The 22648-nt window shown below is 46.0% G+C and overlaps 1 protein-coding gene across 1 annotated transcript in view; it reads left to right on the top strand.

The window, feature by feature from the left end:
- LOC144828000 (fibrocystin-L-like) overlaps window positions 1-22648 on the top strand; it is a 1506874-nt gene that overhangs the window by 265827 nt on the left and 1218399 nt on the right. Inside the window, exon 16 of the mRNA XM_078686147.1 lies at window positions 2076-2244. Within this exon, the coding sequence (XP_078542273.1) occupies window positions 2076-2244 (169 nt within the window). The remainder of the gene's footprint in view (window positions 1-2075; window positions 2245-22648) is intronic.

Raw genomic sequence — 22648 nt, 5'->3', positions numbered from 1 at the left:
AGTTTTATAACACCTCCGGCCCGGTGGCCTTGGCCTGCAGCCCCAGTTCGTCACCCTTCGGAGCTCAGTTCGGTATGGGTTGACCTCCGCCCTCTCCCCGTATGTCCCAGCTTACTTTATGTCAGCGGGAGTTCTTCTGGTGTTCGGACAGTCCCGATCCGCAGCTCCGCACCTGGAGTCGCTTCGTTGGGGTCTGATGTCTTTACCTTACACCCCACACTGGCCCGAAGGAGTCAGCCGATCTTCTCCTCAGAGCTTGAAGAAGCGTGAAGACGGGCTCCCGCTGGTCTCTCCCTTCGACGTAACCTGCGGAAGCTCCCCCTAGGTCCGGCCTCTTCTGACGCTGGTCCGCCTTCTTCACCGACGTCCTGCCCCAAGCCTCCGCCTACGTCCGGTCTCTTCCGCCGTCACCTCGGGTTCTCTCCGGATGATTACACGGATCAGCTGGGCCACGCTACCTCTGCCCCCGTGACAGGGTTCTCGCACGGCGACAGGCGCTTCCTCCTTGAAGGTATGTCAGCTGTTTCCGCCGCTTTTCCCCGCAATGAGTACCCTCTAACTGGTGCGCTGCAGTCACAGAAGTTTGGTTCCCAGTCCCCAGATTCTTTTTCCTCCAGAGAATCACAGACGGGGTACCCAGGTTCACTTCTGCCGTGCTCGTGCTCTCAGTGCACTTATCTCTATAATCACACTGCTAGAATCACCAGAGGCTGCGAGGTTTTAATGTCTTCTGGCACTCAGGCTTGTTTCTGTGGCAGTGGGGTTTGGTCAGCCCAAGAGGGGTCACATCCATGCAGGGAAGCAGCCGGCCCACAGGTCGATCCCGCCCCTACTAGTGTACTATCCTCCTCCTCAAGTCGCCTCCCTCCACACTGGTCACTTCTGTTACTTCACAGAATGGCTGCCCTGTCACCGGCCTTTTATAGGCTGGCCTCAGACTATCAGAACCCTCCAGAAGGTTCTAGTACCTTCTTAGTGTAATCCAATGGTCCCTTCTCTTGAAGTGTCAGTTATGGCAGTTGCTGACCACCATTTTGCGTGACCCATACTTTCTAGTCAGAAAAGGCACCTAGGCCTCAAGAAAGAGACTATGAGGGCAAAGAGCACCTAACCCCTAGGTCAACACCACAAAAATCCAGTGGACATAAAAAGATAAAAAAGGATTGTGGGGCCAAAAGGGGACAAAATAAATAATTAATCAGGAGGGACTACCCAAAGGGCAGACAGGTCTAACACTGACCATGTCATGAGTGATGTAATATGTGAGGTCTTAAGCAGTGCATTGCAGAACATAAGTTATTGTTAGCTCAGGTAAATATAACTGCTTAATTGCACTGAAAGTGAAATCTGAGCCTAACTAAAATGTTGCTATAACCTTTGGATTTTTCAGTGAATATATTCATATATATTTATAGATATATTTTTTAAATATTTGTATTACATTACATAAATATGTATATATAGGAACATACACCTATATATGTATGTGTGTTTATATAAGTATATACTTACATATAGTAGTACATATTCATGAGATTTGTTTAAATAACTTTATATAATAGGTATATCTTAAAATATTTAATATTTACTACTGTAAACTATATATATATTAAGAAACAATATTTTTATATGTTTTTAGTGATATTAGTGTTCTTACCATTATAACGCTAGGGAAACAATATTTTTGTTAACAATATTGTTGTTTCCAATATTGTGTCAGTGATCCAGTACTGTAATGGTTGTGGTATTGAGCACATTGGTAATGTTTGTGGTCATGCTAATGATGGTGGTGGAAATGGTAGTAAGGGTTGTCGTAATGGTCTTAGTAGTAATGTTAGTGGTAACGTTGGGGCACATGGTGGCAAATATGTTAATACCAGCCGTCATACTGCATGCAGCAAATTAGCAGTCCCACCCACTTCTGTGGTATCTCAGAAGCAGTAGGTTTTCCTCACAATCACTTCCAGGCAGTCTAGAGTGCCAAGCGCCCACCAACGGCTGATGTGTGCTTTGTGAATACATACAACTTGCGCTAACACTGAGAACAGCAAAAGTAACACCACTCTGTTTTTCAGGTACTACATTGAAATTTATGTCCTGTACTACAGTTATGAATACTATCCTGGATTTGTCGAAGTGGGATTATTCAGCGGGTTCTCTTCCTACATTAACCAACAATTTGTGGATGCTGTGAATGAAGCACAGGCCCTCGAGTCCACTTCTGATCTCGTATTGGAGAAACAGGTTTGTTCGTTTACAGCATCTCTTTGCAGCAATGAATGAATAACATGTTATTGCACAATTACTTACAAACCTTGCAATTTCCCAAATGTGTACAGACACTTAAAATCTATGAAGTGCTGATGTGTTTTTTATACCACACCTTTTAAAATGAGTTTGGGTCTGATGCCTAAGAAACCTTGTATCTACCAACCCCACTCACTCCAGGTTTACAGTTTCTTAAGATACCTTCTTCGTTCTCTTCGTTGTGTGGTTTGCAGGCATTAGGTCCTATATTTTAAGTGCAAATTTTCCATAAAAATGTTAAAAGAACTTGCATGCAGTATGCGTGCTCAATGGTGAGGAACAAGGTACGAAAGTCAGCATTGGCTATTAAAAAGTGTTCAACTGCCTCTGCCGGCTTTGGGCAGGTGAGTCTTCCTTTTCTTTACTGTTGCTGGGTCCCTTTAATTAGCACAGCCGAGATCGGGCCTCTTTCATGTATTTCCCGAACTTGGCCAAGTCTTAAAGCGAAGTACCAGAGAAAAGTGCTTATACTGCATCAGTGCATGTCCATACCCCTTTTGACAGGAGCATTGGTTTTAGTAGATGCGTTTTGCAGCCATTTAAAAAAGCCTCATCGCCATCGTCAATATCTATGATTTACAACTGTGTTTGACTAGTAGTAGGAGAACAAGTTAAGAGTTCAAACTAATGTCGCTCAGAATCTGGAAGGACTCAACATTTTCAGCAATACAGTGGTTGTTTCAAATTTTGTGGCATAAACTAATGCTGCCTAAGAAGATTTAGGGACTAGGCTACAGCAGTTTTGTTCCATAAATGTCATTATGATGTGTTATAATGTTTCCAGTTGCACTGATTAGTGACAACACCAGTCGTGGCTGTCATGGCTCAGGGTGAGGCGCGGGGTCGCGGTGATGGGTGAGAGGTCACGAGGGGGGTCACACGGGGATGTTTAAATAATAAATAAAATAAAACTTACCTACTTTCCCGGGCCCCTTCTTCGGTATGCTTCTGCTTTCCTGCCTCTGCAGGAACTGGAAGTAGGCAGCCTCCCTCCCCTCCCCTAAGCCAATCACAATGCTGCAATGGCAGCTTTACAATTGGTCGGGACGGTGCCCAGGCGCGCCTACGGGGAGGCCATTTTCTCCATGTAGGTTGCATGCAACCTACATGGAGAAAAGGGAGAGTGCGCATGACTGGTTGGTCGGCCCCAAAGGGCTGACCAAAGAGTCAGGGCCTTCAACATTGGGCAAGCCACTCCCCCCTGCCCTCGAGACGCCCGGCCTGCCCCCAACCGAACCCTTCTGCTTTCTCGCACTGCAAGAAGCAGAAACTTAAAATGGTATTTATAGTACCATTTTATGTTTCTGCTTCTTGCGCTGCGAGAAAGCAGTGGGGTGACACTCCTCAGGACACATGGAGGAGCCGCCCCTGGACAACACGTATAAATCTTTCACCTAAAAATGATCATCATTCATGGAAGGACTACATAAAGTCACCTCGGAAATATCGCAGTGGTTTTTGCTGTGGCTTCAGATAAAATTTAAAACTGGGGGTGAATAAATCCATACCCTTAAATGCATAAAATGAGAAAAACTGCCAGCCTGGTCCACTGCAGCATGATTATGAATACGATGCACAGTCACAGTTTGGAAAGTAGACCGATTGCTTTATCTTGCAGCATTACTGGCAAATATGCCGGGCAACTGGCACGTTATACAAGTTTTCAGTTTCACATACGAAATATCCCATTACTGTCATGTTATGCCAAAGCAGCTCAATCTTCCCCTTGCCTGTTTAATGAGTTCGGCTTCTAACATTTTAAAATGAAAAGGGGATTACAGTGCATTTTGTGCTCAATTTCATTAAAACATTAAAGACTTGACTATAAATAAAAGACACAGGATAGCTAGGCAGCGCATTGTTCTTTGCAAGTTGCTCCGATCTATATTTTTTTCCTTTTAAGTCGAGAATCTCTTTAGACAAATGAGAATGGGAGAATGACAAAAAAATACAAATCTCATAATCTCTAGCGGTAGACACCAGTAGACACCAGAGCCTCGGGTTAAATAGATACATCATGCTCGAAAAGGAGATTTTACCCTCATATTAGAGACCTTGCTATTTCAAACAGAAGATTTATCTCACAGAGGCCCTAGTCACTAATACTTATGATAGTTTCAGAAAACTATATCAATTGTGTTGCCTCTATGCAATAAAAGCATAGCAGCAAGTAACATTTTACTTCAAAGTAATAGCATCAACAGGGGTCTCAATTCACCATACATTGTTAAGCAAATATCAGTTTTAATTAGTTTTGCCAATGCGCCGGATTTTGTACTGAAACGTCAGCTTGTCATCTGTTGAATATACGTCCATCTTGCCATCATGTACAGGATTTTCATTTTTGTAAATACATCCCTCTATCCTCAGATAGCAGCCTTCTCTTTGAAAAAACATATATTTATATCCCCTGTTTTTATCCTTGTCCGCATTGCCGCATTTAAACAGTTCCCTCACCGCTACTTGGGCGGGCCGGTCCCTCGCGCTTTAGCTCGGATTGGGCGCCATCTTGGGAGGGTCGGGGAAGCGCTCCATTGTCCCGCGCTCCAGCAGTCAGCTGGACTGCCTAGAGGCTGTCGCCCAGAGCAGCTGTGGACAGTGGGGAATTAGTACTTAAGCAAGATTGGAGGTAGGCTCTCCTTGCTTGGAATTACTCCTGACAAGCTAGGCTTGCATCTAAGACGCTCCGCGCATTTTTAAAATCCCGGTTTTGTCCCATTATTTATTTTATTTTGGAACACTGTCTCCCCTGTTTTTATCCTTGTCCGCATTGCCGCATTTAAACAGTTCCCTCACCGCTACTTGGGCGGGCCGGTCCCTCGCGCTTTAGCTCGGATTGGGCGCCATCTTGGGAGGGTCGGGGAAGCGCTCCATTGTCCCGCGCTCCAGCAGTCAGCTGGACTGCCTAGAGGCTGTCGCCCAGAGCAGCTGTGGACAGTGGGGAATTAGTACTTAAGCAAGATTGGAGGTAGGCTCTCCTTGCTTGGAATTACTCCTGACAAGCTAGGCTTGCATCTAAGACGCTCCGCGCATTTTTAAAATCCCGGTTTTGTCCCATTATTTATTTTATTTTGGAACACTGTCTCCCCTGTTTTTATCCTTGTCCGCATTGCCGCATTTAAACAGTTCCCTCACCGCTACTTGGGCGGGCCGGTCCCTCGCGCTTTAGCTCGGATTGGGCGCCATCTTGGGAGGGTCGGGGAAGCGCTCCATTGTCCCGCGCTCCAGCAGTCAGACTGGACTGCCTAGAGCCCTATTTCAACTGATTGTAATGGCGCGCAGCGTGTCCGCCGCAGCCACGCCGGAGTCACGCCAGAGTCCAGCCCGTCTGCGCCCGTCCGCGCTGAGGACGCGCTGGGCGGCTGGACTTTGTATCGTGATTCTAATATACCCCCCCTTTACAGCTACTCCCTTCAGGAAATGCTGCGCCTGAAGCCTCGGCCATCAGGTTGCATGCATTCTTTTGAACCTGCTGCTTTTCTCTCCTCTCTACAATGTAGCTGCTATCTTAATCCTAGCTTAATCAACTCCCCTCAACACTTTTCCTCTGGTCATCCTGGCCACTTGGATTCTATTAGACCTAGGAGCAAGGGAGTAGAAGGCATTTTGGTTAATGCCCGCTCCCTTGTTAAAAATAAGATAATGTTCAGGGAGATGGTCTTGGATAGAAAGCCTGATCTCGTATTCGTTACCGAAACATGGGCTAAAGAGTCGTCTGGCCCTGATCTACTTGAAGCAGCCCCGGAAGGCTACTGCCTGGCTAGACTTGACAGGCAAGGTCGAGTGGGAGGCGGCATAGCGATCTTTTATAAAGATCATTTACAATGCCATATTGTACCTATTCCTGACTTCCCAGAGTGTTTTCAAGCCCTTTATTTTACTATAAAGGCAGGACAGCGCCCTTTTCTTAATGGTATTCTACTATATCGACCACCAGGCCCACGAACTGGTTTTGCCTCCAGTCTTTTACAAACTCTGGAACCCTATTTTGGGCGAGAGAATTTCACCATCCTTGGCGATTTCAACTACCATCTAGAACGAAATGACATCTCTGACACCTTAAGTCTTACTGAAGGGCTGGCGTCCTGTGGACTGGTGCAGCTAGTCCGCGGGCCCACCCATCGGGCAGGCCATACGTTAGATGGTATCTTTTCAAATGACAACCGCCTGACCACTAAGGACCCGCTGCACTTGTCTTGGTCCGACCACCTTGCGATTCCATTTCATCTGGAGTATGATAGGGAGGAAGGAGGTAAGAAGGGAAATCACGTAGTGGAAATGGCTAGAAACTTTAGGAATGTTAATAGTCATTCGTTTGAACCTTGGGCTGCAAGCCTTTCCACTACGGGCATGGACAATGTACAGACCGCAGTCGGTCACTTTGAGTATGTTATTACTGAGGCTATGAATGAACTGGCCCCTACATTGACTTGCCGCCGAGCCAGAAAGAGACCATCTGCCCCGTGGTTCTCCGATTCCCTTAGGCTCCTTAGGCAAGAAGTAAGGAGGAAGGAGAGGCTTTGGCACTCCAGTTGGGACCTCAAGAATAAAGAGGCTCATAAACACCTTATCAGGAAATATAAGGCTGAGATTGCGCAGGCTAAACAGGACTACTTTGTGACCCTGACATCCTCGCTCTCTTCGCCGAAGGAGCTTTTTAAAATTGTTGACTCTCTTGTCAACCTACAGGCCCCTGACCCTGTCGTACCTTCGCAGGACTTATGCGACAGGATTGCCTCTTTTTTCCACACTAAGATAGAGGACATCCACTTAGCTCTTGAAAAACAAAGAGCCTGTATTAGTGTACCCACGGATATGGCTGAGATAAACTTGCCAGCCACTGACCCTCATTCATTGGGTTCCTTGGATTCTTTCCCACCCCTTACTTCTGAGGATCTTGAAATCTTGACCGATAAGATTAAATCCGGTTCCCCCTTGGACACTTGCCCACTGAAAATCATCAAGCAGTGTAGGGAGACCCTTTTACCACCGCTGCTAGGAATAATGAATCTAGCTATAAGAAATGGTGTCTTCCCGTTGGAGTGGAAGAAGGCAGTGGTAAAACCACTGCTAAAAAAGGCCTCCCTTGACCCGGAGGTCTTAAAAAACTTCCGCCCAATCTCGTTGCTTCCTGCTCCGGCAAAGAAGCTTGAAGCTCATCTGAACAAGCATCTTGCGGCTTTTGTGGAATGCGCGGGCTGCTTGGACTCCTCCCAGCATGGATTTAGGAGGGGGTATAGCACCGAGTCGGCCCTCACCATTGTGCTTGACAACATCCGTAGGACAGTGGACGGGGGCCAGACCACCCTCCTGGTCCTTTTGGATCTGACTGCCGCCTTCGACACCCTCTCTCCCTCAGTACTTACATCTCGTCTGAGGGATGTGGGGGTGGGGGAGGCGGCCCTGGATCTACTGACCTCTTTCCTCGCTGGGAGGGAGCAAAGAGTCAAACTGGGCGGGTTTCTATCTCCATCCCGATCTGTGCCATGTGGGGTCCCTCAAGGGTCGGCTCTTAGTCCGACCCTGTTTAACATCTATGTGACCCCCCTGGCCAGACTTATAAGATCTTATGGGATGGAGGTAGTTTCCTATGCTGATGACACCCAAATCCTCGTCTCTCTCTCCCATTCAGATGTGCAGACCGCCTCCAAGTTTAGATCTTGTATGGAGGCGGTTGGTCACTGGATGATCCAGAACTCTCTCAAACTGAATGGGGAGAAGACTGAGGTGATGGTGTTTGGAGGGAGCAATAACATCTGGTCAGATAGTTGGTGGCCTAACTCGCTCGGAGCTTGCCCTTCCCCTACAACATCTGCCAAGAATCTGGGGGTGATGATAGACCCGGTTCTGGATATGAATGGCCAGGTGAGTAGAACCATCTCCACCTGCTGGGGCCTAATCCATACCCTTAGAAGGATTAGGAAATATCTATCATTAAAATCCAGAAATCAGGTAGCTGTGGCATTAATAGGCTCGCGGCTAGACTACTGTAATGCGCTGTATGCGGGGCTGAAAAAGAGCCTCCTGCAGCGCTTACAGGTGGTCCAAAATGCCACAGCAAGATTTGTCTTGGACGCTCCCAGACGTACTTCGGCCACGCTAGCCAGGAAAACACTGCACTGGCTTCCGGTAGAACACCGAGTACGGTTCAAGGTCCTATGTATGACCTATGGAGCCATCACAAAAAATAGTGACTCTGGGGTAAGTTCCATCATTTCTAACTACATCCCTGGAAGGAACTTGCGTTCCTCCGGGAAACTGCTTCTCTCAGCCCCTCGTACACGAAGAGCTAAATGGGGCGGCAGGGCCTTTTCCACTCTTGCCCCTAAATGGTGGAACGAACTCCCTTTGGATCTCAGGTCCCTACCCACATTACAGGCATTTCGTGGTGCACTTAAAACTCGCCTCTTCCTGCAAGCCTATGTGTGATGGATGATTAGTTCTACTTTCTGATTTTATTGTTAGGCGCCTTGATACCTTCGGGTTATTGTTTTTGCGCGTTACAAATTATTTTCATTCATTCATTCATTCATCCTTTAGCCTTTAAGTAGCAGTGTTTCTTTTCTCATAAATTAAACTACTTCAAGCATGATATTTTCAGAAAATACTTTAACTTTTCCTTCGAACACTAGCTTTTAATTTCTTGTAAATTAACAAATTTGTCTACAAGCATCAGCCTGCCATTATTTGCAGCATTCTCATTTCGACCCTCAATTTCAGTTTTTTACATGTATTAAATACAATAATCTGGACTCCAAAGTATCACAATAGTGATTTCACCAAGCCTGCTACTTGACATAGGCAGACACTGCATATCATTACCCACCACAAGGATGCTCAGCAGGTGACAATATAGAGACCTGGGGCCAAAATCATCATAGCGTTGCATGGTCCTTGGGTCAAAGTGTTGCATGGCCCATGCATCATGTAAAGTAACGAAAGGGCAATGCAACACTAAAGTCAGATTTACCCTGCCATGTAAGTCCACCTAGCATGGTAAATTTAGAGTAATGCAAGGCACTGCAGGTCACTGTCTTGTGATACTCTGCCCCATGGAGGCATTCCCTGGGTGAGGCTTGGGTCTTTGCACACATCCATCAATGGATTTTGCCGCATTTCCAGATTTACCAAGAGTGGCAGACCTGTCTTCTCATTTTTCCTCTTTCTAAATGTGCTGCATGCTGCAGGACACATAGGAAGAGGGCATATGCCTCAGAGGATTGGTTTTGTGTAGGAAGGTGCTTCTTCCGGCAAAAAACAATCTGGGCTGCAACGCACCATGACACAAGGGTGCATAAGCTGCCCCTGAGCCTACCAGGCAGCACATTGCAACTTTGTGTGCCCTGCTTGAGCTTGTCAGATGGAAAGTGGGTGTGTGCCCACAAGTGCAGAATTCTGCATCATGCAGAAAGAGTGCCCAACTCTAGAGGGGTTGTGGTGTCAAGCTGAAGCCCAGGCAACAGGTGATACCTCTTGAGATCGCCTTATCTATTGAGAGAATGACCTTCTATACAGTGAGCCTAAGTATACTGGATATTGGGCAGCCTATGTGCTGGTGGTCCCTCAGTGTTAAATGGGCTTCCTACTGGCTTGAGCTCATGATATACCCCTGTCAGGACATCTGGGGCAACACAAGACATTTGCCCACTTGTCCCCTACAGCCACAATGCATACTTCATTGTTGGTGAGGGGGGACAAAGGTTCCACAGTCCCTGCTTGCTCTCCCGTCAACACTCTTCATGGATGTCAGTGAAAACCGGTTTAGTTCCTTTGCTATCACCTGGTCAAAATCATCTTCTTTCTGTGCTCCCACTCAGGTGGAAGCAAAGTCATGTTTCTATCTTTGGCATTCCTTGCCTGCACTCTCTTGGGCATGAAACCACATTTCCCATGGAATGGGATACCCTATAGACTGCTTAGATCAGACCTTGGAGAGGAGAGTGGGTGGAATCAGGTTTGAAAAATTCACTGGCCCCAAGACATGTGATACTTGGGGTCCTATTATGGCTCAGACAGAGGGACTTCATAACCTCCCCCAAACTTAAAACCAGACCCAAAGGGTAGGGTCACCAAGGTCTCATAGAGGCTTGGGGAATGGGCTGTATGCCACCTTCCCCTAACTATAAATGCTGCTGTGGGGGATGGGGTCCTGCATCCCGACTATGGCATGGGAGGGGGCTACACGGCCATCCCCTAAACTTGTAATGGCCACAGGGTGCGGGGTACCCCTCTGGGCCCTGACCCACCATAGGCGTCTTATTTTAGAAAGGGCAGAAGCCTGCCACTTTTTTTGATCCTCCGCAGATCCATGGAATCAAGCAAAAACATTTTTACGATTTTGCCATTCTGGGGAGTTTTTTGGGACCCACCCACCAGTCCAAGGGTAGTTTAAAGAAAGTATTCTATGCATTAAGGCTGCGATCTCAACACCTATATATATTATGCTTTACAAACCTAGTAAATATCAAGCATTTATACAATATTTGAGTCTTGGCAGGGTTGATATTGATTCCTGATAATTGCCCAAATTAGACCAACATTTCTGCTTCTACAGTAAAATAGCAATTTAAGGTTTGGCAGTAAACATACCAATATTTTCTTCACAAACTGCAAGACTGTATCTATCTGAATTAAGTTCCAAAGGATACATTTGAGAAGCTATAGTTTCAAGTAAAACACACATAAAAGAGAGGAAAGGGGCAATTTGGATGGGTCCCTCTCTTTATATACATATTTCTTTTCAGACATGTAGCCCCTACAAACCAGACTGGCCGAAAGGTTCGTATATATGGCCTACCAGACTCAATCTTAATTCCAATAATCGACCTGCACACCAACACCTGGATGCAGGTAAAGATTGACAACGGACAGCGGCTAACTCGAAAGATCAGTACCTCTGATGGTCTAAAAAAGGCTGCGTGTTGGCACCCCATCTCTTCAATTTATTTATGGCTGATTTAACATCAAACTTGGATCAGATCAACGCTCATCCACCACGGCTAGGTCACCTGCGTGTTACACATCTATCCTATGCCGATGATGTGGTTTTACTCAGTTAGACGAAAATCGTTTACAACGTCTACTGCAAGAACTGACCAGATACACAAAATTAAACCTATTAGAAATAAACAGCAAGAAGACCAAGATCATGGTTAAAACTCGCCGCCATAAAGCGCCACCAGCATTCGCAATAGATAAGAGCAAATTGGAAGTGGTGGAAAGTTATAAGTATCTGGGGGTACAACTAGACAAGCGCCTAAACTTCGCAACGCATTTGAATGCCATCGAAAAGAAGGGGATTGCCTTGTTACATGCCTTCAGCAACTTAGCAACTAAACTTAGAGGCCCTATGTTCAATCCGCTCTTAAACGTAATGAAAGCTAAGTTATTGCCAACAATATCTTACGGGAGCGTATTACATCACGGGAAGAGTGCACAGCTTATAGAAAAAATATAAACAAAAATCTACAAGCGTGTATTTGGTCTGCCAATTAATGCATCACCCGCACAAGTGCGACTTGAATTTGGCCTGCAATCTCAAGTTCTGCTAAAAAAATATGAGACGGTCAAATTTTGGTACGATGTCTGGATGAACCAGGATACAGAGATTTATCATGCCATGTGGGAAGCAATTCATACCAGTCCTAATTCCCAGTATACCACATTTTTAAAACTCTCTTTAGAAACAACAGAATTGGCCCCACTTTGGGAAACCAGGCTTCCAGTACCATTGTTCAAACAAACAGCAAAGAAGGCGGCCAGCAGGCATTCGTTACTTAACGATAAGACATCCTTGAGTCATCGTGAACACGCCTGGATGACAATTCAATCATATAAAAAGCTGGTTCTGGCAGCATATCTACAACTTGCTTTCTCAGCGCATATCATATCTAGATATCTTACATTGAGGCTGGGTAACCTCCCAACAAACTTTGATTAACCAAAATGGCAGATGCACGAAAATAAAGGGTGCAAATTGTGTGGAGCAAGTAAACAAGACTTAATTCATCTGATCTGCATCTGTCCCGCCATGAATTTGGAACGCCGGAGCAGACTAAAGGTGAAGTTCAATGAAATTGGAATACGTCCTTGTCGGTCAGCTATTATACAAACACTGTGTTCTGTGGACCCTCAACTTATTTGTGGAGCAGTCCGATTAATAACCAATTTTGAGAAAAAGAGAGGAACCTTGGTACAGTCCTAATCTCTATCATAAACTCGTACATTAAACATGACTGTTCTCCCTGTCCCAGACACGGCAATTTTTTAAGCACAAGATTATTTTTTAACAGATTTTATGACTCATTACCTGTTTATTTGCTGTCTAGTGTTCATCTTCTGTTTTTTAAATATTCCGGTATTTTGTACTTTTGTAATGGTTTTTATTAACTGTACAATACAGTTTGATAATCGTTAATCGAATATATCGATTCTAAATGTGTTAAATTATACTATCACCTATCATAGCTCCCAGGGTCTTCCATAAAAAAAAGACAGTATAACCTGTCAAAAGCCTTTCCTGCATCCAGCAGTATTGTCCCTGCTGAGGTGCGTGAATGCCTGCCACCTAAAAACTAGCTATATCCAAATTTGTTTTACCAACTGTTGTTCAAATCCATGTTGCATGCTATCTATCCATTTAGCGATTCTTTGTACTATTAAATTAGCCAGGATTTTACATACATTTTTGCATCTCTATTTATCAGAGAGAAAGGTCAAAAGGATGCACAAACCTTAGGGTACTTTTCTTTTTGAGGAAAGACAACAATATAGGCTTTTTGCCATGAAGCTAGTTCAAATGCTCCTTTGTTCTCCAACAGCCCTTTAATTAATTCATGAAATTGCGGTTCAAGAATTTCCGTAAATGTTTTATGAAATTGAGACAGGATTGTGTCCAGGTTTGTAGCATTGTCACTCACGAGTGACTGAAAAGCATTGTTAATTTCCAGGTTTATAAATGGATAACCCATTATATCACTGTCCTGAGCTCTGCCGGTATAAGAAACCATGGGTGTAACATCATCACTAATCTTTTCTCTCTGGACCATGAACTCCTAATCGTAAAGGTTAGCATTGTATTCTTGAAAAATCTGATCTATTTCTTTTGGGTTTGTATGGATTTTACTGGTCGACTTCCTGATTGCTCTTATAACACTTTTGTTTGTTTTTTTAGGTTTTGCCTTAGCCATGCGTACGAAGTACGCATGCGCTAGCAAAACCTCTTGAGTTCTATCTGGGGTGATGACCCGCCTCTGCCTATCATTGGCTAGCTCCATAAATGGAGGCTAGCCATTGGGAGGCAGAGGCTGTCAATCGCGCTTTCTCTCGAAAACGCGATTCGGGGGCGTTTCTGGTGCTTTTTTTAAGCCCCGCCCCTTTGTCCCGGGCCGCGCTGCGATTGGCTGCCGGCCCGGGACACCCCCGTGACGTCATTCCCGGGCCGCGCTGTGATTGGCTGCCGGCCCGGGACACCCCCGTGACGTCAGCCAATCACAGCACAGTCAGTGAGAGGCCCGTTCCTTGCTATCAGTGCATATAAGTCTACAGTCAGTCAGAGGCCTGTTTCTTGCTCTCAGTGCACACGTTTCTACGGTCAGGCAGATGCCTCTCTCTTGCAGTCAGTGCACATACGTCTACAGCCAGTGAGAGGCCCTCTCTTCCGGTCAGCGCACATATTTCTGCAGTCAGTGAAAGGCCCGTTTCTTGCTGTCAGTGCGCATGGTTCTACGGTCAGACAGAGGCCTCTCTCTTGCTGTCAGTGAATGGTTTAGACCGTGAGAGAAGCTTCTTTTTCTGTCAGTGTACGGATTTGAAAGGCCAATGACAGGTCCTGTCTTTGCTGCCCTGTGAGTTCAGAGGCCACATGTTGAAAGTGACCGGTGCTTTCAGGCACCCAACTCCACATATTGTAAGTGAAGCCTCTTACTGCCCCAGCTGGGCTAAGCATAATTAAAAAGAAAACTACAGAGCTCCGTAAAGCAGTTCAAGCGCTCCTCCTGCAAAGCACACAGAAGGCGCTAAACCTTGCAATGAAGACCACTGTTTTCCTTTTAAACTTTTTTGCATATTTATATGTGCTACTGCATCCGAGAGCGGAGATCGCGGCATTGGCACAAGATCACACAATGCGGGCCAGTGCACATGCCGGATTAGTCCCAGGCTATGACTTTACAAGTGCATAGCGCTTGCTGACTAAGCCCTGGGAGCAGGCCGCCGTCCCACGAGCACCTGCGCTCTGTTTGCTCTTTTGTGGCTGAGAGGAGGAGGTGCTGTGGTGTCGCCTCGCTCCAGGCTTCCCGTGCGGTTCCTGCTCCGGCATCGAACATGCTTTAGCGGTGGATGAGCAGCGACAATCCTGATTGGCAGCAGAATGATGGGTAGGGGGTGCTGGGCAATGGGCAGCCGACTTCTCTAAGCCAGGCCTATGCCGAGAGATGTGTGGCGGCCAGGCTAGCAGTACTGAAGCAAGGATGCCAGGGGCCCTGATGCAAGCAACGAGGACGGCCCCCGCCCCCGTCGACTGCTGTTGGGGTGGTAAACTACAGGAATTATCAGGAATCTATGGACACATCAGGGCTGTGAGCACCGGTGCCACTGCGCCTGCTGCACCCATTGTAGCCACGCCCCTGCACGCTGGGCGCAGCCATGAATCTGAGGGGGGTAGGGGGAGGTGAGGGGTCTTCTCGAGCTTTATTTTCACAACCTTTTCAACATCAAACACCCGCCTCATTAAAGCAACGCCTGGCAATGCACGTATACAGGCAGTGCCGGTGGTACTTTTCAATATAATTAAAAAGGCAGGGGAGTAGTTGCTCAATTCTGACGTCATGAGTTTGAAATCCGGCAAAGCCAAATCGGTTTCTCATGCTTCCGAATGGATAAATCATGCTACATTGTATTAGGGGATACACACTGGTAATTTACAGTGCTTAGAAACGGAATTGCGGTATTAAACGGTAGATGAAGATAACAGGTTATAATGCCTCAAACAGAATTCACTGAAAATGTGCAATCGGATATTGGAAGCTGTTAAGACCCAGCTCACAGCACAAGGTGTGCGCCACAGAGGTCTGTGCAGGCTTAAAGGTACCGGTCCAAATTGGGACATTGCTGGCTCGGCTTCCAGATCGAAAATATATGTGCCTTTCAGTTGAATAATGAAACCTGATTGCCTTCTGCACAGCGACACCTGTGAGTTTTTGAAATCCCCTCAATAAATCGTCGATACCGTTGTAATGGTGGGGGCCAGCTCTGTGTAGCAGCTGCGACCCGGTGGCAAGCGTTTTATCATCACAACTGGCCACAGTAATCCGTAAAAGAAGGAGTGGCGACCTTTCTGTAACTAGAGGCCCCACCCTGCATTTGGAGAGCCCACCAGAACGTCACAAACCAGTCCATCGAGAGTCCAGCTTTCCTAAGCCGATAATGGAAAGGGGGCAAGTGTGCAAAATACAGAGGCAGACGCTTATACCCCGTAATTTACAGTGGCATTTACTTTGCCTCCGCCTACCAGACAACACGTGTCTTCTCTGAGGCTAAACAACTGCTAGCGCAGTCGCATGGGACGCTTTGGTATTCACAGGGCTGGACTACTGCCCCGAGTGCTTTTAACTCACGAGACAGATCAGCAGGTCGAAGTTCAGATCTGCAAGTCGAAGTACAGATCAGCAGGTCGAAGGTCTCTAGGAATCCCCAGAAACAAAAATGTAAAAAGTTTCTCTTCAAAAGCAGGTCTGTCTAAGGGGAAACAAAATATTCAGAGGAATATTGTCGGCTGTGATTGCTAGGGCACGTTTACTTACATACTGGCTTTATTCTCTTCCCAACCCACCTTCATGACCGACGGTCACCCAGCCACTTCAAGTGCAACTGTGTGTACGCCATCATGAAGCTAGCAGAGTGCAAGCGTTGGGTGGCCGTCACAGTGTGCAACAATTAAAAGTAAAAAAACACGCACTTTTATTAGTAATATGCATCCGCTAAATACGTTTTAAAAAGACAGTATGAACCACAGGCAATGTCTCTGGTAAGCATGTTGAGGTCCAGTGAGGGGGGTTCATACAAACGTTGCTGGATTGGATGTTCAAGCTTCCTCTACTCCACGGAAGGCTAATATTACAAGTGGCTGTTATGGAGAACAGACGGAGGTCTTCAAGTGAAATACAGCTATGCTGCACCATGCTTTACTGGTCCCTGTTCAGAAGCCCTCAAGCGAAAGGGAAACATTGTGAAAGAGGTCAGGGTCCCAAACGTGTTGTTGCATCATGGGCGGAAAACATAACTTGCCGGACTGGAATGAATATTCGACAGCTTGCAGATTAAAACGGTACCCAGCCTGCCTCGAGGAAGAGGGTTTTGCAACACTTCCTCGGCACATGGCCCTAGGGGGCTCTGTGTGTGTGTGGGGGGGGGCTCTGTGTGTGTGGGGGGGGGGCTCTGTGTGTGTGTGCGGGGGGGCTCTGTGGGTGTGTGTGGGGGGGGCTCTGTGTATGTGTGGGGGCTCTGTGTGGGTGTGGCATTTGCGAGAGATTAAGCTATTGGAATTGTAAATGACAATGCCATTTATTTATCTGTTTTCAAAACCAACACATAAATAAAAATGTAGTCATTTAAAATGCCAATAGCTCTAACTTTTGCAAAGGCGAAACCGTTGCATTGTAAATGCTTGTCTTTGATTTGTAAAGATAGAATGCGACCGATTTCTTCTCTATTATCAAACTTTTTGCGTTACATTCCTCTTTAGCCAATTTCTCCCAGTTCATTTGCTGCAGTTTAATTTTAATGAGCATTAAATCATGGTATGTAAGAGTTTCCACGTGGCAAGCTTCAAGATGAGTCAGTACCAGCGTGATTGTTCATTTATTGCAGGACCTTCAGGAAACACCTGTTTTAAGGTGTTTCCTCAAAGTCATTCAGTTTCGACTGGATTCTAAGGTGTCAGGGAAGCTGATTCCATAGCTTACAGATAGAATGTACAAGTCTTCTGCCACCCCATGAGGAACTGTGGATTCTGGGCACCCTGACTGGATTGGAAGTTGCAGATCGAAGGCATCTTCCGGGGGCATACCAAGACAATTATGTAGGTAGCCTGAGCCAGTAATCTAGAGTGCTCTGTGTGCTATATACAATGCCTTGCAGGCCACGCTCTCTTTAATCAAGGACAAGTGAAGCTCCTCCAAGGCTTTTGATACTGGGTCGAATTTCTTGATGTTGTTAACCGCATGCGCGCTAGCGGTTTTCCCGCTGTGCGCTGGGTTTTTGAAAAACCCGCGTTACATGACGAGCTCAGCTCGTCATCAGCGTACGACAGGCGTACCTCATGACGAGCTGAGCTCGTCATCAGCGTCGAAGGGGTTAATGAGTCGTGCAGCTGCATTCTGTACTCTCTGTAGTTTCTTAAGAGAGCCTTGCTGCATGCCCAAATAAAGGACATTGCAGTAATCTATTCTCGATAAGACCAGGGAGATGTTGACAGTTTTCTGTAAATCAGGTGGAATGAAGGGCAGAATTTTCCTCAAGCTTTTTAACTGGCAGAAGCTGGTAGAGATACGTTTATTTGTCTGTTCTGTAAAAGTGAGTTAGGAGTCAAAAAGTACTCCAAGATTTCTTACTTTATAAACTGGGGTGGGAAGAGTTATGTGGTCACCAGATATCACTCCCAAAAGAGGTGTCCCTACCAAAGAGGAGTACCTCGTTTTTTTCAGAGTTCAGCTTGAGACAGTGGCTGCTCATCCAGCTAACCACTGCTCACATTTAGTTGTTAAACCCATGGACCACCTCCTCGATGATATTATTGATAGACATTACAATTTGCATGTCATCAGCATAGGAGATGGTTGAAACTAAAGAATATTGAATAGGGTTGCACTGAGCGATGACACTTGCGGGACACCGCACTGCAAGAAAATCAAATGGGAGTGGAGAAAAAGTCTCCTAACGTGACCAATTGCTCTCTTTCCGAAAGAAGCCCAGGAGGTTATGTGCTAGCTCGCCGATTTCTATCTCTTCTATTCTATGCTGCAGAACAGAGTGGTTCACCATGTCAAAGGCTGGGGTCAGATCCAATAGGACCACCGCAGCCTTACATCCATTGTCCATTATGTCACTTATTTCCTCCGTAGCTAATACCAGTGCCGATTCGGTACGGTGAGCCTTTCTGAAGTGGGCTCTATCCAGAATCTTGTTCTGATCGACATATTCTGAGACCGCAATATTCATGAATTTCTCTAAACTCTCTGTGGGAAAGGGGAGACATGTAACGGGACAGTAGTTCTTCTCTTCGTTAGAATCCAATGTGGATTTTTTAAACCATGACAAATGAAGTCCTTTTCCATTCTAATGGAAAGATACCATACAAATTATGTGATTTAGTAACAAAGTTAGAGGAGTGGTCACTGTGGCTGCAATCCACTGGGTTATTTTAGGTGGGCAGGGATCCAATGGAGCTCCAGACTTAGTCTGTTTAACTAGATCTAACACTTTCAGTAGAGAGAGAGACGGGAAGTTGAGGAGCTTTGAATGGTTCAGCTCCACAGGCACATTCTAGCATGGATGGTGGATCGAAATCCCTAAATACGGTCTCAACCTTATGAACATGCTTAAATAGATCTCAAGACACGTTCTTTGCCCTAATGATTCTTGCTGTATACAAATGTGTCTTTTCATCTTTAATCATGTTTTTATAGTTCTGAATCAACTGTTAATATGTTATGTTCTCATCTGTGGAGTAATTATTCCTCCAGAGTCCCTCCTGTTTCCTACAGTTCTTTTTAATTTCCCCAAGTTTGAGGGAAAAACTGTGCTGCATTCAGGCACATTCTGAAACATTTGATGTTTTTAGCAGGAACCAGTTTATTAGCATCTAAATTAATCCACTACTCGAAGTGGGCAGCTGCTATGTTTGAATCACCAATCGGGGGTGGGGGGGGGCTGAGAGGATTCTATGATATTGATCAGCTCCCCCTTATTGATTTTATTCCAAGCCCACACTAGCTTAACCTGGCCTAGGTTTTTGGCAATGGATTTGCCTGATTGTAATTTAATGTGCAACCCAACCATCATTTGGTCAGACCACGTGAGGGAAAAAGTATCTTCCAACTGTAAGTTTGGGTGGTTTGTAAAAATGCCAACCAGTGTTTGTCCAGCAGAGTGGTGGCACTGTTAACCAGTTGAGAAAGATTAAAGCTGATTAGATTGTCAATCAAGGTGTTGGTGTTATTATTTAAATCTTCCAAGAAGAAGTTGAAGACTCTAATGATAGAGTTACTAACATATTGAATGTTAGATTAATGGAAGCAGTTGCTGAGTAGACTGAACTTGTTGAATTGAGTTACCGCTATACTTATTGATCGAATCTATTTGGGGAGAGATAGTGACAAAAAATCCCCTCATATAATAGGAGAATTCTCCCAAAAAGCACGTTTGATTAGAAGGTGTTGGAATAGAGTTGGATCATCAATATTTTGCGCATAAACCACATATAGAGTGACTAAAGTCCCCATCTTTTCTAAACAAGCAATTACTCAACTCCCATCTCCCTGAGCAATCATCCTTTTCTTTTACACACACTCACATGTTATAGCAAATTAACATAGCTACTACTCTTGTTGGCATAAAATGTCCAGCTGCAAATACCAGTTCTTATCCCAAATAACGGGATTAACACAGCTTGAACAACTCTGTCTTTGTGAGGTGAGTTTCATGTAAATATAGTATTTTGTGCTTAATGTATAACACTTCTACTCAAATATTATGAATTTATGAGGAAGAACTTAGCCTATTAGTTTTCAATGATAAAATACTTAAGCCCCCTTCATGATCAGAACTATTTATTAATGTTTCGATAGAAGGTACAGAAACAAGCGCATTCATCTGTGTATCAATCTGGTATGTTTGCTGATGGGACTGGGGTACCCAGCCATTATCTGGTGGTGTCCCACTTCCCCACTCCCCTGCACTGTCGCCGCCATTTTTCCTCCCTTAACAATCTTCTCTCTGTGCGTCCTTTTCCTGTCACCCACCCCCAACTCCTGAGGCTCATGAACATATCCCCTTCCCATTTGACCTGTGGGGGCCTGAGGCCCTTGTAGCCACCCACGCTGTTCTTACTATGTCTCAGGTACATCTTTTTTAATTATGGCTTCGTCCTTTGGAAACTATTCCTTTTAGCTCCTGAAAGTAGACCTTATCCTTACGTTAGTAATTCAGGCATGCCTTAAGAGAGATTCAAGAAGAACAAAAATTGGCTTTTCAAATATTTATTGAAGCAATTTAGCATTGATCTTAAAGGAAGTTGCAAGAGATGTGAAAATTATAGTCATATGGCCAATGATATCGATTGTACTGGCTAAGCATTCAATGAAGATGGTGCCACCTCCCTGAGCTCCGCGATGGGAAACAGCCATTACAACGCAACTTTCACAACGCACTATCATTACAACGAAACTTTTACAATGCAGGATCCATTACAACACATGCCATTACAACGCAGATTCTATTACAACGCATGCCATTACAACGTAAGTATGGGTAAGTATTTAATTTAATTTTAACCCCTACACTATCCAACACTTACCCTACTATTACACCCCCTGGAGTTAGAATAGTAATTTTAACCCCTACACTATCCAACACTTACCCTACTATTACACCCCCCTGGAGTTAGAATAGTAATTTTAACCTCTACACTATCCAACATTTACACTACTATTACATTCCCATTAATTAAAATAAAAAAAATACTTACCCATACTTACGTTGTAATGGCATGCGTTGTAATAGCATCTGCGTTTTAATGGCATGCGTTGTAATGGCATGCGTTGTAATGGTACCTGCGTTGTAAAGGTTTTGTTGCAATGGTATGCGTTGTGAATGTATGCGTTGTAACATCATACATTCCTCCGCGATACCATCGGCGCAGAAGCTCACTTTTACCATGTCCTTCTGATTATTTTCATACTCCCTTGGACACCGAAAGCGTTGGAACAACTTGTGAGTGTGTGAGGCGGTTTTGAAGTGTCTCCGGTATCTCGTAGTGGTTTCTCAATCAATCAATCAATCAATCAATCAATCAGGGAATTTATAAAGCGCAGTACTCACACGTGAGGGTCTCAAGGCGCTAGGGGCTGGGGATGCTGCTATTGCTTAAACAACCAGGTCTTGAGAAGCCTCCTGAAGGTTAGTAGGTCTTGGGTCTGCAGTAGGAGGATGGGGAGGGTGTTCCAGGTCTTGGCGGCGAGGTAGGAGAATGATCTGCCACCGGAGGATGCTCTTCGGATGCGGGGGACTGTAGCGAGGGCGTGGTCGGCAGAACGGAGCTGGTGGTTCGGGGTGTAGAAGGTGAGTCATCTGTTGAGGTATGTTGGCTCGATGTCGTGGAGTGCCTTGTGTGCATGGGTGAGGAGCTTGAAGGTGAATCTCTTGTTGAAGGGCAGCCAGTGCAGGTCTCTCAGGTGGGGTGTGATGTGGCTGTGTCGCGGGATGTCGAGGATCAGTAGTTTGGCCGGCGCTCACGCGTAGACAGCGTTTTCGTAGTCCAGACTGCTGCGGACGAGGGCCTGGGTAACCGTTTTTCATGTGTCTGTGGGGATCCATCTGTAGATCTTGTGGAGCATGCGGAGGGTGTTGAAGCAGGAGGATGAGATGGCGTTGACTTGCTAGGTCATGTAGAGTGTTGAGTCGAGGATGAACCCCAGGTTGCTTGCGTGGTCGGTGGGCATTGGAGCTGTTCCCAGGGCGGTCGGCCACCAGGAGTCATCCCAGACTGCGGACGTGGGGCCGAGGATGAGGACCTCCCTCTTGTCCGAGTTCAGTTTCAGATGACTGTTCTTCATCCATTCGGCGACGGCTTTCATTCCTTTGTGGAGGTTGGTGTTGGCGGTGAGGGGGTCCTTGGTGAGGGAGAGGATCAGCTGTGTGTCGTCAGCATAGGAGATGATGTTGAGGTTGTGCAGCCTGGTGATGTGGGCGAGTGGGGCCATGTAGATGTTGTACAATATCGGGCTGAGGGATGATCCCTGGGGTTCGCCGCAAATTATCTTGGAGGCTTCGGAGCGGAAGGGGGGAGGCAGACGCTCTGGGTTCTGCCGGCGAGGAAGGAGGTGGTCCATTCCAGGGCCTTGTCTCAGATTCCTGCATTGTGGAGGCATGTGCGTAGGGTGCAGTAGGAGACTGTGTCAAAGGCGGCTGAAAGGTCCAGGCGGATGAGGGCCGGGGTTTCGCCCTTGTCTAGCAGGGCCCTGATGTCATCCGTGGCGACGATGAGGGCAGTTTCGGTGCTGTGGTTGCTGCAGAACCCTGACTGGGACGGGTCCAGGATGTTTTTCTCCTCGAGGTAGCGGGT

Source organism: Lissotriton helveticus, chromosome 4_1, assembly GCF_964261635.1.
Source record: "Lissotriton helveticus chromosome 4_1, aLisHel1.1, whole genome shotgun sequence".
Taxonomy (NCBI): domain Eukaryota; kingdom Metazoa; phylum Chordata; class Amphibia; order Caudata; family Salamandridae; genus Lissotriton; species Lissotriton helveticus.
Note: the sequence above shows the minus strand (reverse complement) of the source record. Positions and strands in the feature narration are given on the sequence as shown.